At 43.7% G+C, this 15,744-nt stretch overlaps 1 protein-coding gene across 1 annotated transcript in view; it reads right to left on the bottom strand.

Moving 5' to 3' along the window:
• DLGAP2 (DLG associated protein 2) overlaps positions 1-15,744 on the bottom strand; it is a 547,078-nt gene that overhangs the window by 173,424 nt on the left and 357,910 nt on the right. The window contains exon 3 of the mRNA XM_038740564.1: positions 6,757-6,822. Within this exon, the coding sequence (XP_038596492.1) occupies positions 6,757-6,822 (66 nt within the window). The remainder of the gene's footprint in view (positions 1-6,756; positions 6,823-15,744) is intronic.

Raw genomic sequence — 15,744 nt, 5'->3', positions numbered from 1 at the left:
GGAATTCCCTGCTATCCTGCCCTCTGGAATTCCAGTCACAAGGCTCCCAGGGTCAGAGTGTCAGAGAAAAACTCTCCAGGAAAATAAAGCTTCAAATATAATAGTAGTTACTTCTCTGTCAGGGACATCAGCTCCAGTGCCAATCTTATTGGGCCTAGAGGGGGTACTGAAGGTGACTTCTCTTCCCTAAAAGTACACAGATTCAGAAATCTTCATTTGAAATGGAGAAGTGAGGTTCTTGTTTCCTAAAGAAAAAGGTTCTGAAACTGTTGTGTTTTGGGATTAACTCTGATTGATTAAGCTGAAGAGAAAGGTTGGGAATATAGGATTCAAGCAATGCTGGAATGCGAAATAGGGTACACTGCAAGCGACGCGTGGTTTTGGATAAAATTCTGCCAGAGATGTCATGACTATTATCGTTATAATAATAATAATGGTATTTGTTAAGTGCCTACTATGTGCCAAGCACTGTTTTAAGCACTGGGGTTTATACAAGGTAATCAGGTTGTCCCACATGGGGCTCACAATCTTAATCCCCATTTCTTAGATGAGATAATTGTGTCCCAGAGAAGTGGAGTGTCTTCCCCTAGGTACAGCAGAAGTGGTTTACCATTGCCACCTTCCATGCTGTAAACCAGAGTCTTTGCCCAACACGTGAGTTGTACGCAGTTGTACGCAGAATGCCTTCCACTTGCTAGTCACCGCCCAAGCTCGGAATGGAATGGACAGGCCACTGCTTGACTCTCCCTCCCATAGCCGAGACTGGTAGAGGACTGGAAATTCTCCAGGTGCCTCCTTTAGAGAGTCCAGGTGTGACCCTGAGAGGGAATGATGTCTACTCCATCCTAATTCTCCTTAACCTCTCAGATGCTTTTATCTGTGGACCACCCCCTTCTCCAGGAAACAGCATCCAATCTTGGCTTCACTGACACTGTCCTCTCCTGGTTCTCCTCCTATCTCACTGGCTGCTCATTCTCAGTCTCTGCCTCCCATCCCCTAACTTTGGGTGTCCCTCAAGGCTCGGTTCTGTGTCCTCATCTATTCTCCTTCTACACCCAGTCATTACAATGGCAACAACTACCAACTCTTACAGCACTTAGTGCAGTGCTCCACACACAGTAAGTGCTCAGTAAATATGATTGAATGAATGAATGAATCTCCAGCTCCAGCCCTGATGTCTCCCCTTTTCTGCGCTCTTGCATTTCCTCTTACCCTCAGAATATCTCTACTTGGATGCCCTGCTATCACCTCAAACGTAACATTTCCAAACCCGAATTCCTAATCTTTCCACCCAAACCCTGTCTTCCCCTGACTTTCCCATCCCAGTAGACAACAACACCATCCTCCCTGTCTCACGAGTCCGTAAACTCGGCATTATCCTCAAGTCCTCTCTCTCATTCAACCCACGTATTCAGTCCATCATCAAATCCGGTCACTTCAAACATAATAATAATAATGATGATGACACTTATTAAGCGCTGTGTGCAAAGCACTGTTCTAAGCGCTGGGGAGTTTACAAGGTGATCAGGTTGTCCCACGTGGGGCTCACAGTCTTAATCTCCATTTTACAGATGAGGTAACTGAGCCCCAGAGAATTTAAGTGACTTGCCCAAAGTCACACAGCTGACAAGTGGCGGAGCCGGGATTTGAACCGATGACCTCTGACTCCAAAGCCCCAGCTCTTTCCACTGAGCCACGCTGCTTCCCAACTCTGCATCACAACATTGTTAAAATATGCTCTATCCAAACTCCTACCACATTAATCTCAGCACTTGAACTATTCCACTTCAGCCTCCTGTCTCTCCCCACTCCAGTCCCTGCTTCACCTTCCTTCCTGGATCATTTTTCTACAAAAACATTCAGTCCATGTTTCCCTACTCCTCAAGAACCTCCAATGGTTGTACATCCATCTCTGCATCAAACAGAAAAAAGCCAAACCATTGGCTTTAAAGCACTCATTATCTACCTTACCTCCTTGATTTCCTACCACAAACCATCCCACACACTTTGCTGCTCGAATGACAACCTACTAGATTTACCTCGAGCTCGTCTAACTCGCCGCTGACCTCTTGCCCATGTCCTGCTTCTGGTCTGGAACACCCATCTTCACCATATTCAACAGACAACTATTGTCCCCATTTTCAAAGCCTTATTAAAAAACACATCCACTCCAAGAAGCCTTCCCCAATTAAGTTCTCGTTTTCTCTTCTCCCACTTCCTTCTGTGTCACTCTTACAGTTAGATTTGGACTCTTTATTAACTCCTCCCTTAGCCCCAAAGCACTTATGCATGTATCCCTTCTCTCCTTCTCCAGCCCAGCCTGCACCCTCCGCTCCTCTGCCGCTAACCTCCTCACTGGGCCTCGTTCTCGCCTGTCCCGCCATCAACCGCCGGCCCATGTCCTCCCCCTGGCCCGGAATGCCCTCCCTCCACACATTTGCCAAGCTAGCTCTCTTCCTCCCTTCAAAGCCCTCCAGAGAACTCACCTCCTCCAAGAGGCCTTCCCAGAATGAGCCCCCTTTTTCCTCTCCTCCTCCCCTCCCCACAGCACCTGTATAGATGTTTGTACAGATTTATTACTCTATTTTACTTGTACATATTTACTATTCTATTTATTTTTTTAATGATGTGCATTTAATTTGAGAAGCAGCATGGCTCAGTGGAAAGAGACCGGGCTTTGGAGTCAGACATCATGGGTTCAAATCCTGTCAGCTGTGTGAATATGGGCAAGTCACTTAACTTCTCGTTGCCTCAGTTCCCTCATCTGTAAAATGGGGACTAATACTGTGAGCCCCACGTGGGACAACCTGATCACCTTGTATTCCCCTAGTGCTTAGAACAGTGCTTTGCACATAGTAAGCACTTAACAGATACCATCATTATTGTTATTATTATTATTATTATTATTTAGCTTCAATTCTATTTATTCTGACTTGACACCTGTCCACATGTTTTGTTTTGTTGTCTGTCTCCCCCTTCTAGACTGTGAGCCCGTTGTTGGGTAGGGACCATCTCTATATGTCACCAACTTGTACTTCCCAAGCGCTTAGTACAGTGTTCTGCACACAGTAAGCACTCAGTAAATACAGTTGAATGAATGAATGAATGAATGAATGCATCAGTATTTTATTTACTTACATTAATGCCTGTCTCCTCCTCTAAACTGAAAGCTCCCCGGTGGTAGGGAATGTGTCTATCAACTCTGTTGTACTCTCCCAAGTGCTTAATACTATGCGCTGCACACAGTCAGAATTCAGTAAATGCAATTTATTGATTGATTGATCCTGTACCTACCCCAGCACTTAGTACAGTGCTTGGCAAATAGTAAGTGCTCAACAAATATCATTCAAAAGAAAATCATGATGGTGTTTGTAAAAAGTCTACTATGGGTCAAGTACTGTACTAGGGGCTGGGAGACATAGAAGATAATCAGGTTAGATACAATCCCTATTTCTCACAGGGCTCACAGTTTAAGGAATAGCAAGAAAAGACATTTAATACCAGTGTTACAGATGAGGTAACTGAGGCACAGAAAAGTGAAATGTCAGGTCCAAAGTAATAATAGTAATGATGGCATTTAAGCACTTACTATGTGCAAAGCACCATTCTAAGCACTGGGGAGGATACAAAGTGATCAGGTTGTCCCACGGGGGGCTCACAGTCTTAATCCCCATTTTACAGATGAGGTAACTGAGGCCCAGAGAAGTCAAGTGACTTGCCCAAAGTCACACAACTGACAATTGGTGGAGCTGGGATTTGAACCCATGACCTCTGACTCCAAAGCCTGTGCTCTTTCCACTACACCAGGCTGCTTCTCAAGTAGCATAACAGCATCTTTCAGACTGTGAGCCCACTGTTGGGTAGGGACTGTCTCTATGTGTTGCCAATTTGTACTTCCCAAGCGCTTGGTACAGTGCTCTGCACATAGTAAGCGCTCAATAAATACAATTGATGATGACGATGATGATAATAATAACATTAACAATAATTATGGTATTTGTTAAGTACTTACTATGTGCCAAACACAGTTCTAAGCACTGGGGTAGATTCAAAATAATCAAATTGACCCACTTGGGGCTCACAGTCTTAATCCCCATTTTACAGATGAGGGAACTAAGGCACAGAGAAGTTAAGTGACTTGCCCAAATTCACACAGCACAAGTGGCGGAGACAGGATTAGAATCCATGACCTCTGACTCCCAAGCCCGGGCTTTTTCCACTGAGCCATGTTGCTTTCAATAAAGTCATCACTGTGGGGGTGGGGGTGGGGGGAGGGACTTGAACCACCAAACTTTCCGCTAAAAGTCAAACGCGCTAACCGACTGCATCCAAAACATAGGATTAGCACCCGGGTCCTCAGACTCCGACGGACTGTAGTCTTTCCACTTGGACACACTGCATCTCTTTAAGAGTTAGAAGGAGATCTCTGCTTGACAGACAGCTTGGTAGGAGGAATATTCCCACGTAGGGGCCAGGGAACATTTGTGTTCGATTTATTTAATATTAAGGAAAGCGCTTTGCTACAATTTGTGAAGGCACAGCTCTTCTGCAAATGATCGGCCATCCACAGAAAGCATCGGCTCTAATTCACTTCCATCAGGATATGTGTCCCGGGTTGAAAATTTTACAACTATCAGCACCGAGGAAACTATAAGATGAGAGCTATTTGGTGCGCTGTCAGAGACACAATATGTGAACAAAAAACCAACAGAAAAAAACCAGAAGGTTCCAGTGGCATTTCTCGGGAAAATGACAAAAATGGGAAGAATTGCATTTTCACCCTCACCTGTGGACTTATTATTTTGACTCTGAGGAACTGAAGTAATAGTGTGGGCCAGTGGATAGAGCACAGTCCTGGGGTCAGAGGACCCGGGTTCTAATCCCACTCTGCCATGTATCTGCTGTGCTGACTTTGGAAAAATCCCTTAAATCAATCAATCAATTGTGTTTATTGAGCACTTGCTACATGGTCAGAGCACTATACTAAGCACTTGGGAGAGCATGAGCTAATACTTCTCTGTGCATCAGTTATCACTTCTTCAAAATGGGTATTAAATCCTACTCCCTCCTACTTAGACAGTGAGCCCCACATGAAACAGGCATTGTGTTCAAACTGATTAATTTGTACCTACCTCAGTGCACAGACCAGTGCGTGGCACATCATAAGTGTGTAACAGGTATAGCTCATTATGAGTAGGGAAAGTGTCTAATTCTTTTGTATTGTACTCTCCCAAGTGCTTAGGACAGTGCTCTGCACATAGTAAGTGCTCAATAAATACCATTGATCTATGCAAAGATATACAGCTACGCCGAGCATAAAATCTGATCAAATAGAACCAAAGCAAAGAGCTGCCACTTTCATTCAAAAAGATCTCCAAGGATTCAATCAGTCAACTGTTCAATCATATTTACTGAGCGCTTACTGTGTGCAGGGCACTGTACTCAGTGCTTGGGAGAGTACAATATAGTGGACACATTCCCTGACCACAATGAGCGTACAGTCCAGAGGGGAGACTCAAGCAGTCTGTATTCTCTGTGTACTTGGTAATAATAATAATAATGATGGCATTTATTAAGCGCTTACTATGTGTAAAGCACAGTTCTAAGCACTGGGGAGGTTACAAGGTGATCAGGTTGTCCCACGGGGGGCTCACAGTCTTCATCCCCATTTTGCAGATGAGGTAACTGAAGCCCAGAGAAGTGAAGTGACTTGCCCAAAGTCACACAGCTGACTTTGGTGGAGGCAGGATTTGAACCTGTGACCTCTGACTCCAAAGCCTGGGCTCTTTCCACTGAGCCACGCTGCTTCATCACACCTGCAGACACAGAGCACTCACGCATATTATTCATTTTTATTAATGATGTATATATATATCTATAATTCTATTTATCTATTTTGATGGTATTGACACTTGTCTACTTGTTTTGTTTTATTGTCTGTCTCCCCCTTCTAAACTGTGAGCCCATTGTTGGGTAGGGACTGCCTCTATCTGTTGCCGAATTGTACTTTCCAAGGGCTTAGTACAGTGCTCTGCACACAGTACGGGCTCAACAACTATGATTGAATGAATGAATGAATGGATATACAAAATTTAATTTAATGTTTGTCTCCCCCTCTAGACTGTAAGCTCCCTTTGTTGATTTGTACTATCCCAAGCACTTAGTACAGTGTTCTGCACAGGTAAGTGTTTGGTAAATATCATTAATTGACCAATGGGTTCTCCCTGCATAGATCAACTGGATCAAACCTTGATTTACCGGAGTTTTTCCAAGTTTCTGGTCAAATCCATTGCTCAGAAGTATTCTGATCTTATTCTTCACATGTACCATATTAAAGACATTACAAATAACCACCAGGAAAGCCCCCCCCAAATATGCAGATGCTTCAAAACATTCAACAGAAGGTGTGTAAGTCTCTAGATGCATGGACAGGCGGACAGGGACAGAGCACAGGCCTAGGAGCCATAAAGACCTGGGTTTTAATCCTGGCTCTGCTGTGTGATCTTCAGCAAGTTATTTGAATTTTCTGAGTCTCAGTTCCCTCATCTGTAAAATGGGGAAGAAGATTGCGGGCCCCGTGTCCAACCAGATTTGCTTGAGTCCGCCCCAATGCTTTGCACAGTGCCTGGCACATATTAAGCACTTAACAAATCCCGCAATTATCATTATTATTAGTCTCTGATTCCAACCTGGGGCTAGGTATACATTTCACGCGTCTAACCCTTTGAAGAGCCAGTTGAGTTATTTGTACTTTACCTAGTTCCTCCTCGGCCGGCCCTGGGAAACTGATCCCAGCCTGGGGCAGATCCACACCCTCTTCCTCTGGAAAGACAGAAACAGAGCGAGCATTTAGTGTTTCTTTAGCATGCAGTAAACTCTTCAAAAGTGAACCTCTTAAAAATTACCCACTCACAAGTTCCAAGCATTTTCAAAGACTCCAGAGTCACCATTTTGCATTTCATCATCTCTGGCCTGGAACATCCTCCCTCCTCATATAATAATAATAGTAATAATAATGATGGTAGTTGTTAAGCGCTTACTATGTGCCAAGCACTGTTCTAAGCGCGGGATAGTTACAAAGTAATCAGGTTGTCCCACGTGGGGCTCACATTCTTAATGCCCATTTTACAGATGATGATAATAATAATAATTTTAGTATTTGTTAAGCACTTACCATATGCCAAGCACTGTTCCGAGTGCTGGGGGAGATACAAGGTAATCAGGTTATCCCACAGGGGGCTCATTGTCTTAATCCCCATTTTACAGATGATGTAACTGAATCACAGAGAAGTTAAGTGACTTGTCTAAGGTCACGCAGCAGACAAGTGGCAGAGCTGGGATTAGAACTCACGTCCCCTGACTCCCAAGCCCGTGCCATTTCCACTAAGCCACGTTGCATCTAGAGACTTGCACGCCTTGTCCGACAGATAATTGCTCTCTCCCCCTTCAAAGTCTTATTGAAGTCATGTCTCCTCCAAGAAGCCTTCCCTGACGAAGCAGCACGGCTCAGTGGAAAGAGCACAGGCTTTGGCGTCAGAGGTCATGGGTTCAAATCCCAACCTGCCACATGTCTGCTGTGTGACCTTGAGTAAGTCACTTAACTTCTCTGAGCCTCAGTTACCTCATCTGTCAAATGGGGATTAAGACTGCAAGCCCCACGTGGGACAACTTGATCACCTTGTATCCCCCCAGCGCTTAGAACAGTGCTCTGCACATAGTAAGTGCTTAACAAATGCTATCGTTATCATTATTATTATTATTATTATTATTATTATCATTATTATTATTATTATTATTCTTAAGCCCTCCTTTCCTCATCTCCCACTCCCTCCTGAGTCACCCTGACTTGCTCCCTTTATTCATTTCCCCTCCCAGCGCTATGGCACTTATGTATATATCTTTAATTTATTTATTGGCTTGTGTATATTAATGTCTGTCACCCCCTCTAGACTGTGAGGTCGTCGTGAACAGGGAACGTCTCCATATATTGTCATATTGTATTCTCCCAAGCGCTTAGTACAGTACTCTGCACAAGATAAGCACTCAAGGAATGAATACTGGGTGACCTATAGTTGCTTTGAAATCCAGGCGCTGGAAATACGAGTTACAATTTTGTATCCACCCTTCCAGGCTCAACTGCTAGATATAACCTTACAGAAGAGGTATGGCCTAGTGGATAGAGAACAGGCCAGGGAATCAGAAGGACCCGGGTTCTAATCCCGGTTCGCTACCTGTCTGCTGTGTGACCTTTGGCTAGTCACTTAACATCTCTGTGCTTCAGTTACCTCATCTGTGAAAAGAGGATTAAGACTGTGAGCCCCTTGTGGGACATGGACTTCACCCAACCCGTATTGCTTGTATCTACCCCAGAGCTTAGTACAGAGCCTGGCACATAGCAAGCTCTTAACAAATACCATAAAACAAAACAAAACAAAACAGAAAACCAGCTGTACCTATGTGATGATCATTCATTATTCCAGGACGAATTTCTGGCAATTGGTTTTGTCTCGCTTCTTTGCTTTCCAATATATCAAGTGTGAAAACAATTCTACAAAGAATCCTTCTATTCCTAGTTTTCTCAGGGACTTCTGTTTGGTTTTTTTGGATCCCCCCGACCATTGCCCTCACCCTTATATCTACTTATTTTATTTGCTGAAAATTGTTACAGCCATTGAGTGCCCCATTCAGCCTTCAAGCTATAAAGCGATAAAGAAGAGGCACTGTTATTCCTTTATGCTTTATTCCGGCACAGATCAGGTCTGCTGTGTCAGCCACAATACTAATCTTATTTTCTTCTTTTTTTCGGCAGTCATTGGCTTTCTGCTCTATTCTCTCTCAAATGTAAATGCTAGTTATATAGAAAAACATTCTTCAAACTCTGTGATTCCTCCTGTGGAATTGTCTGGTGCATATCACCCATTCAGCCAATGAGACTAATCTAATAATATGTTTACCTCTCGTATGCTCGCATCCCAGGAATTAAGCATATTTAATCTTCCATTATCATGCCATTTTTAATTCTCTCAATTTTGTTTACAGAAATTACAAGCAGGAGAATTTATGTTGCTTCTATTTTAGAAGCAGAGGCAAAATAGGGTACTTTGAATACAATCAGTTAACGGATACGCTTGTGAAATCTTATGAAAATTTAAAAGGAAGATTTTCATCCAGATGTCTGCCCAGAATCTTACTGGTGGCATAGGCTTCTCTCTACTCTCAAGAGGGTTTGGAAGTTTCTCATGAAAATTATAATACTGTGGTGCAATTTATTATTACTAATGATGATAAAAACATTGTGGGGTTTTTAAGCACTTACTATTGTGCCAAATAGTACTAAACTAGAGAGAGCTAAACTACTAAAGCAGCAGCATGGGCTAGTGGATAGCATGGGCCTGGGAATCAGAAGGTCATGGGTTCTAATCCCAGCTCTGCCACTTGTCTGCTGTGTGACCTTGGGTAAGTCACTTCACTTCTCTGGGCCTCAGTTACTTCATCTGGAAAATGAGGATTGACGCTGTGAGCCCCATATGGAACAGGGACTATGTCCAACCCGATTTGTTTGTCTCCACCCCAGGGCTTAGTACAGTGTCTGGCACAAAATAAGTGCTCAACAAACACTATCATTATTATTATTATTACTAAACACCGGGGTTGATATATGATAATCAGGTCAGATGCAGATGCCGCCCTGCATGGGGCTCACAATCTAACGGGGAAGGAGAATAGCCTTTTAGTAGCCACTTTACAGATGAGATAACTGAGGCATAGAGAAGTGAATTGCCCAGGGTCACACGGCAGCCAGTGGCAAACTGGGATAAGATCAAACTCTTCTTTCTACTAGAGCTTGGATGCAGGTACATATGGGAAATAAAGACTATAAATGCCCCGCATTGAGGAAAGAAAAACTACTGAAATTGCTACCTCTTTTGAAATAGCTACCATTTTTGTGGACATTTTTGTCCAAAATCAATTTACAATCCCCTCAAGACTTTCAGTGGGGATGGCTCCTTTCATAGAAGACTTCTAAAAACAAACTAGCATTTGACCTAGAAACCAGAGAAAGGATGAGTTCATTCTCTCAAGGGGGCATAGCTGCCTTGTCAGGGAAGAGGCAGAGAGACTTGTAATCATGATATTAATAATGATAAATGTGGTATTTGTTAAACACTACCTGCCAGGAACTAGACTAAGCGCCAGGGTAGATACGAACAAATCGGGTTGGACACAGTCCCTGTCCCCCATAGGGCTCACAGCATGAATCCCCATTTTATAGATGAGGGGACTGAAGCACAGAGATGCCAAGTGACTTGCCTAGGGTCACACAGAGGACAAGTGGTGGAGTCAGGATTAGAACCCAGGTCCTTCTAACTCCCAGGCCCATGTCCTATCCACTAGGCCATACTGCTGCCTTCTCTAGTCTTACTGGCTGATGTTGTCAATGGACAAGTGTCATCGTGCTAAGCTCTGGCGATAGTGACAAGCTGTGGGATGATCTCATACAGGTCACGGTCCCCTGGTCTATGATTAATCAATTGCATTTATTGAACACTTCCTGTGTGCAGAACACTGTACTACACTCTTCCTCCAGGGCACCGGCATTACGGACTGAAATGTTCCTGGAAGAACGCAATGAACGACAACAGTGGATAGCCAGGGAGACGTATTCACATCTAGGAGGCCTTCCCCGACTGAGCCCCTTCCTTCCTCTCCCCCTCGTCCCTCTCTCCATCCCCCCCATCTTACCTCATTCCCTTCCCCACAGCACCTGTATATATGTATATATGTTTGTACATATTTATTACTCTATTTATTTATTTTATTTGTACATATCTATTCTATTTATTTTATTTTGTTAGTATGTTTGGTTTGTTCTCTGTCTCCCCCTTTTAGACTGTGAGCCCACTGTTGGGTAGGGACTGTCTCTATATGTTGCCAATTTGGACTTCCCAAGCGCTTAGTACAGTGCTCTGCACATAGTAAGCACTCAATAAATACGATTGATGATGATGAGGATGATCTAATAGCCAGTGCCCTCCATTGGCCTGGAAAAGTGCCAACTGTAGCTCCCAGAACATTTTTCGAGTCCTGATAACCCTGAAGTCTCAATGGAACAAATATGTGTTGTTTGCTTTTCTCATAAACTAAAAGGGAATTGGAAAACAACAATCACTGTTATAATAACGAAGTCCCAGCTGAAAATCTTGGCTTTTGCGTGGGCCCAGTGATTCCACCCAACTACATCTGATACTGGATTCTTCTCTGTGCCACCCCAAGGTCTGACCGTCTTCCCAAACATCGCTTCACGTCCGTCTCACACAATTCTTTCTTCTTCTTAAGGAGAGGGAACTTGAGCAGATTCCAAAATGCATTCCTCTAGCTCTTGCAGTACCTGTCTACCCTCTTGACCCAGGGGGTATCATTTTTCAGATTGGGTTTCTGGCGGCTACTGATTGTGCACAGAAATGAAAACTGTGTTTTAGGAGCAGGTCTTTCCCGCCCAGACCTCATAATGGACAGTTTTAAAAGCATAATTCTTTGGAAAACAATACAGCAGAACCAAGGACAGTGCAGCTTCTCTCTGAGAAGCTGGGAAGCACCAGCCAAAAGCAGAACAGCTTGACTTATGCCAGTTAGAGACTGTGATGCCTTTTAGGAGTAGAAACACTCTCTCTGAATTAATGGGGCTCTCTTTGGAGAATTGAATTGGCACCAAGGGTGATATATACCCCTTGTGATTTCAGAGCACCAGATTTTTTTTTTTTTCTGGAAAGTCTTTTCCTTGAGCTTAAATGCCCAGACTTGTCTTGTCTCATGTCATCAAATCGTTTCTGACCCAAAGCAACCAGTACCAACCACAAAAAATATTATACTCCCCCCGTCCTCCACCCACCCAATGCCATTCTTATACGTGTGCATATGATTTGGGTTAGATAGTTTCAAAATCAAAGTATTAATTTTATTTTATAGACCTCGATAAATCTCACTCCTTGAATTTGCCTGCTGGTTGACCTTGGACAAGTCACTTAACTTCTCTGTGCTTCGGTTCCCTTATATGTAACTATTTTCTCTACGTCCCCGTAGATTGTAAACCTCATGTGGAACATATACTGTGTCCTATCTGATTCTACTCTAGCTGCACAAGGATTTAGTAGAGTGCTTGACTTTTAGCAAGTATTTAATGAATAGCACTATTATCATTATGATGTTATTGCAATACTTCCCAGCATACGCTAAGTGGTATTCTTCTACTAGCAGACTTTCAACTAGGGATTCAAGGCAGAATATGAAGCCACAGATTGAGGTTTTCAATTTTAATTTTGTCCAGAGATATAATAGGCAATTTTAGTTAAACTGTCCGGTTTCCAAGGTGATGGTGTTTGCATTATCTGTACTTGTACCTCCAACACAGATGGTTTTTACCAGATGCATCAGAATAACAAACTGCAAATCCTCAAATCTTACTCATCCTCCTGGGTGAAATCAAAAGCTCAACTCTAAAATGGTTTCTTTCCAGTGTTTGAAAGGTCTGACAATGTTAGGACCTTTTAAAACACTAGCTATTCATTAGTATACAAAGCTATCAGGATTTTTAAAAAAGACTAAAATTTTCAATTTTGTACAGATCACCTTCACCTGAGGAATTACTATTTTTACTGAACTCATTGAAAAGCTAAACTAGAACTCTGGATGTGAAACAAAACCAGGTTACACGTTTTCAATCTTCCGGCATTTTACAAAGATGCTAAGAGGGTCATAATAATAATGATAATAGTAATAGATGTGGTATTTGTTAAGCGCTTACTTTGGATCAGGCACTGTACTAAGTGCGGGAGTGGATACAAGCAGATTCAACATTCAATCATATTTATTGAGTGCTTACTGTGTGCAGAGTATATGTCCAAGACTGAACTCCTTATCTTCCCTCCCAAACCCTGTCCTCTCCCTGACTTTCCCATCACTGTTGAGGGCACTACCATCCCTCCCGTCTCACAAGCCCGCAACCTTGGTGTCATCCTCGACTCTGCTCTCTTGTTAACCCGTCACATCCAATCCATCACCAAAACCGGCCTGTCTCACCTCCGCAACATCGCCAAGATCCACCCTTTCCTCTCCATCCAAACTGCTACCCTGCTGGTTCAATCTCTCATCCTACCCCGACTGGATTACTGCATCAGTCTCCTCTCTGATCTCCCATCCTCTTGTCTCTCCTCACTTCAATCTATACTTCACGCTGCTGCCCGGATCATCTTTGTGCAGAAACGCTCTGGGCATGTTACTCCTCTCTTCAAAAATCTCCAGTGGCTACCAGTCAATCTACGCATCAGGCAAAAACTCCTCACCCTCAGCTTCAAGGCTGTCCATCACCTCGCCCCCTCCTACCTCACCTCCCTTCTTTCCTTCTCCAGCCCAGCCCACACCCTCCACTCCTCTGCTGCCGCTAACCTCCTCACTGGGCCTCGTTCTCACCTGTCCTGCCGTCGACCCCCGGCCCAATCCTCCCCCGGCCCAGAATGCCCTCCCTCCGCACATCCACCAAGCTAGCTCTTTTCCTCCCTTCAAAGCCCTACTGAGAGCTCACCTCCTCCAGGAGGCCTTCCCACACTGAGCCCCCTCCTTCCTCTCCCCCTCCTCCCCCTCCCCATCGCCCCCACCTTACCTCCTTCCCCTCTCCACAGCACCTGTATATATGTCTATATGTTTGTATATATTTATTACTCTATTTTACTTGTACATATTTATTCTATTTATTTTATTTTGTTAATATGTTTTGTTTTGTTGTCTGTCTCCCCCTTCCAGACTGTGAGCCCACTGTTGGGTAGGGACCGTCTCTATATGTTGCCAACTTGTACTTCCCAAGTGCTTAGTACAGTGTTCTGCACACAGTAAGTACTCAATAAATACGACTGAATGAATGAATGCAGAGCACTATACTAAGTGCTTGGAAAGTACAATTCAGCAACAAATAGAGACAATCACTACCCAACAATGGGCTCACAGTCTAGAAGTGGGGTTGGACATGGCAGTCCCTGTCCCATGTGGGGCTCACAATCTCAATCCCCATTTTACAGATGAGATAACTGAGGCACAGAGAAGTGGGGTGACTTGCCCAATGTCACACAGCTGACATGTGGTGGAGCCAGGATGGGAACCCATGAACTTCTGACTCCCAAACCCATGCAGATGAAAGGGTGCCCAAAAATCTGTTCAGGACTATAGTCAGTAATGTGGTCAGGGAATGTGTCTGTTTATTGTTCACTGTACTCTCCCAAGTGCTTAGTACAGTGCTCTGCACACAGTAAGTGCTCAATAAATATGACTGCCTAGCTGACTGGACTCACCTACACAATAGCCATGTGATTAATAAATCAATGGTATTTATTGAGTGTTCACTATTTACAGAGCACTGTACTAAGTATTTGGGAGAGTCCAATTCATGAAACTAAAGACCAGAGGTAGAAACCTGGGCTCCACTTCCAGATCTACCACTTAATCTACTGTGTGACCTTGGGCAACTTAATTTTAATTTATCTGTGCCTCAGTTACTTCCTCACTGAAAGGAAATGGTGATAAAATACCTGCTCTCCCCCTCCCCTACACTGTCCCATGGGGGACAAGGACTGCCTGATCTGATTGTATTGAGAGCTTTGCACATCATAAGTGCTTAACAAATACCACAATTATTATGATCAATATGCTGAAAAATGTAGAATTCTATAAAAGATGTACACCTCATCCCCACAAAGCTCACGTGGTCAGGGAACATGTCTGCCAATGTTGTTGTATTGTACTCAGCGTGGAGAAGCAGCTTGGATTAGTGGAAAGAACACAGGTTGGGAATCAGAGGTCATGGGTTCTAATCCTGGCTCTGCCACTTGTCAGCTGTGTGACTTTGGGCAAGTTGCTTAACTTCTCTGAGCCTCAGTTACCTCATCTGTACAATGGGGATAAAGATGGTGAGCCCCACGTGGGACAACTCAATTACCTTGTATCTACCCCAGTGCTTAGAACAGTGCTTGGCACATAGTAAGTGCTTAACAAATACCATCATTATTATTATTATTCTCTGAAACCGCAATCAATCAATCACATTTATTGAGTGTTTACTGTGTGCAGATCACAGTACAAAGCGCTTGGGAGAATACGATAGAACACAGTTCATTCATTCAATCATTTATTGAGCGCTTACTGTGTGCAGAGCAATGTACTAAGCGCTTGGGTAGTACAAGTTGGCAACATATAGAGAAGGTCCCTACCCAACAGCGGGCTCACAGTCTAGAAGGGGGAGACAGACAACAAAACAGAACATATTAACAAAATAAAATAAATAGAATAAATATGTACAAATAAAATAAATAGAGTAATAAATACATACAAACATATATACATATATACAGGTGCTGTGGGGAGGGGAAGGAGGTAAGGCGAGGGGAGGGGGAGGAGGGGGAGAGGAAGGAGGGGGTTCAGTCCTGGTAGACACGTTTCCTAGCCACAACAAGCTTACAGTCTAGAGGGGGAAACAGATATTTATATAAATAAATGACAGATATGTATGTAAGTGCTGTGGGGCTGAGGGAGAGGTGAATGAAGGGAGCAAATCCAAATGCAAGGAAGAGAGAGTAGTGAAAATGAGGGCCTAGTCGGGGAAGGCCTCTTGGAGGAGACGTGCCTTTGATGAGGCTTTGAAGGTGGGGAGTGTGGTCATCTGTCGGAATGAAGGGGGAATTCCGGGCTGGGATAGGAAGT

The sequence above is a fragment of the Tachyglossus aculeatus genome, chromosome X1 (assembly GCF_015852505.1).
Source record: "Tachyglossus aculeatus isolate mTacAcu1 chromosome X1, mTacAcu1.pri, whole genome shotgun sequence".
In the NCBI taxonomy this organism is placed as follows: domain Eukaryota; kingdom Metazoa; phylum Chordata; class Mammalia; order Monotremata; family Tachyglossidae; genus Tachyglossus; species Tachyglossus aculeatus.
The sequence above is the reverse complement of the archived record's forward strand: the minus strand, read 5'-3'. Positions and strand labels throughout refer to the sequence as shown.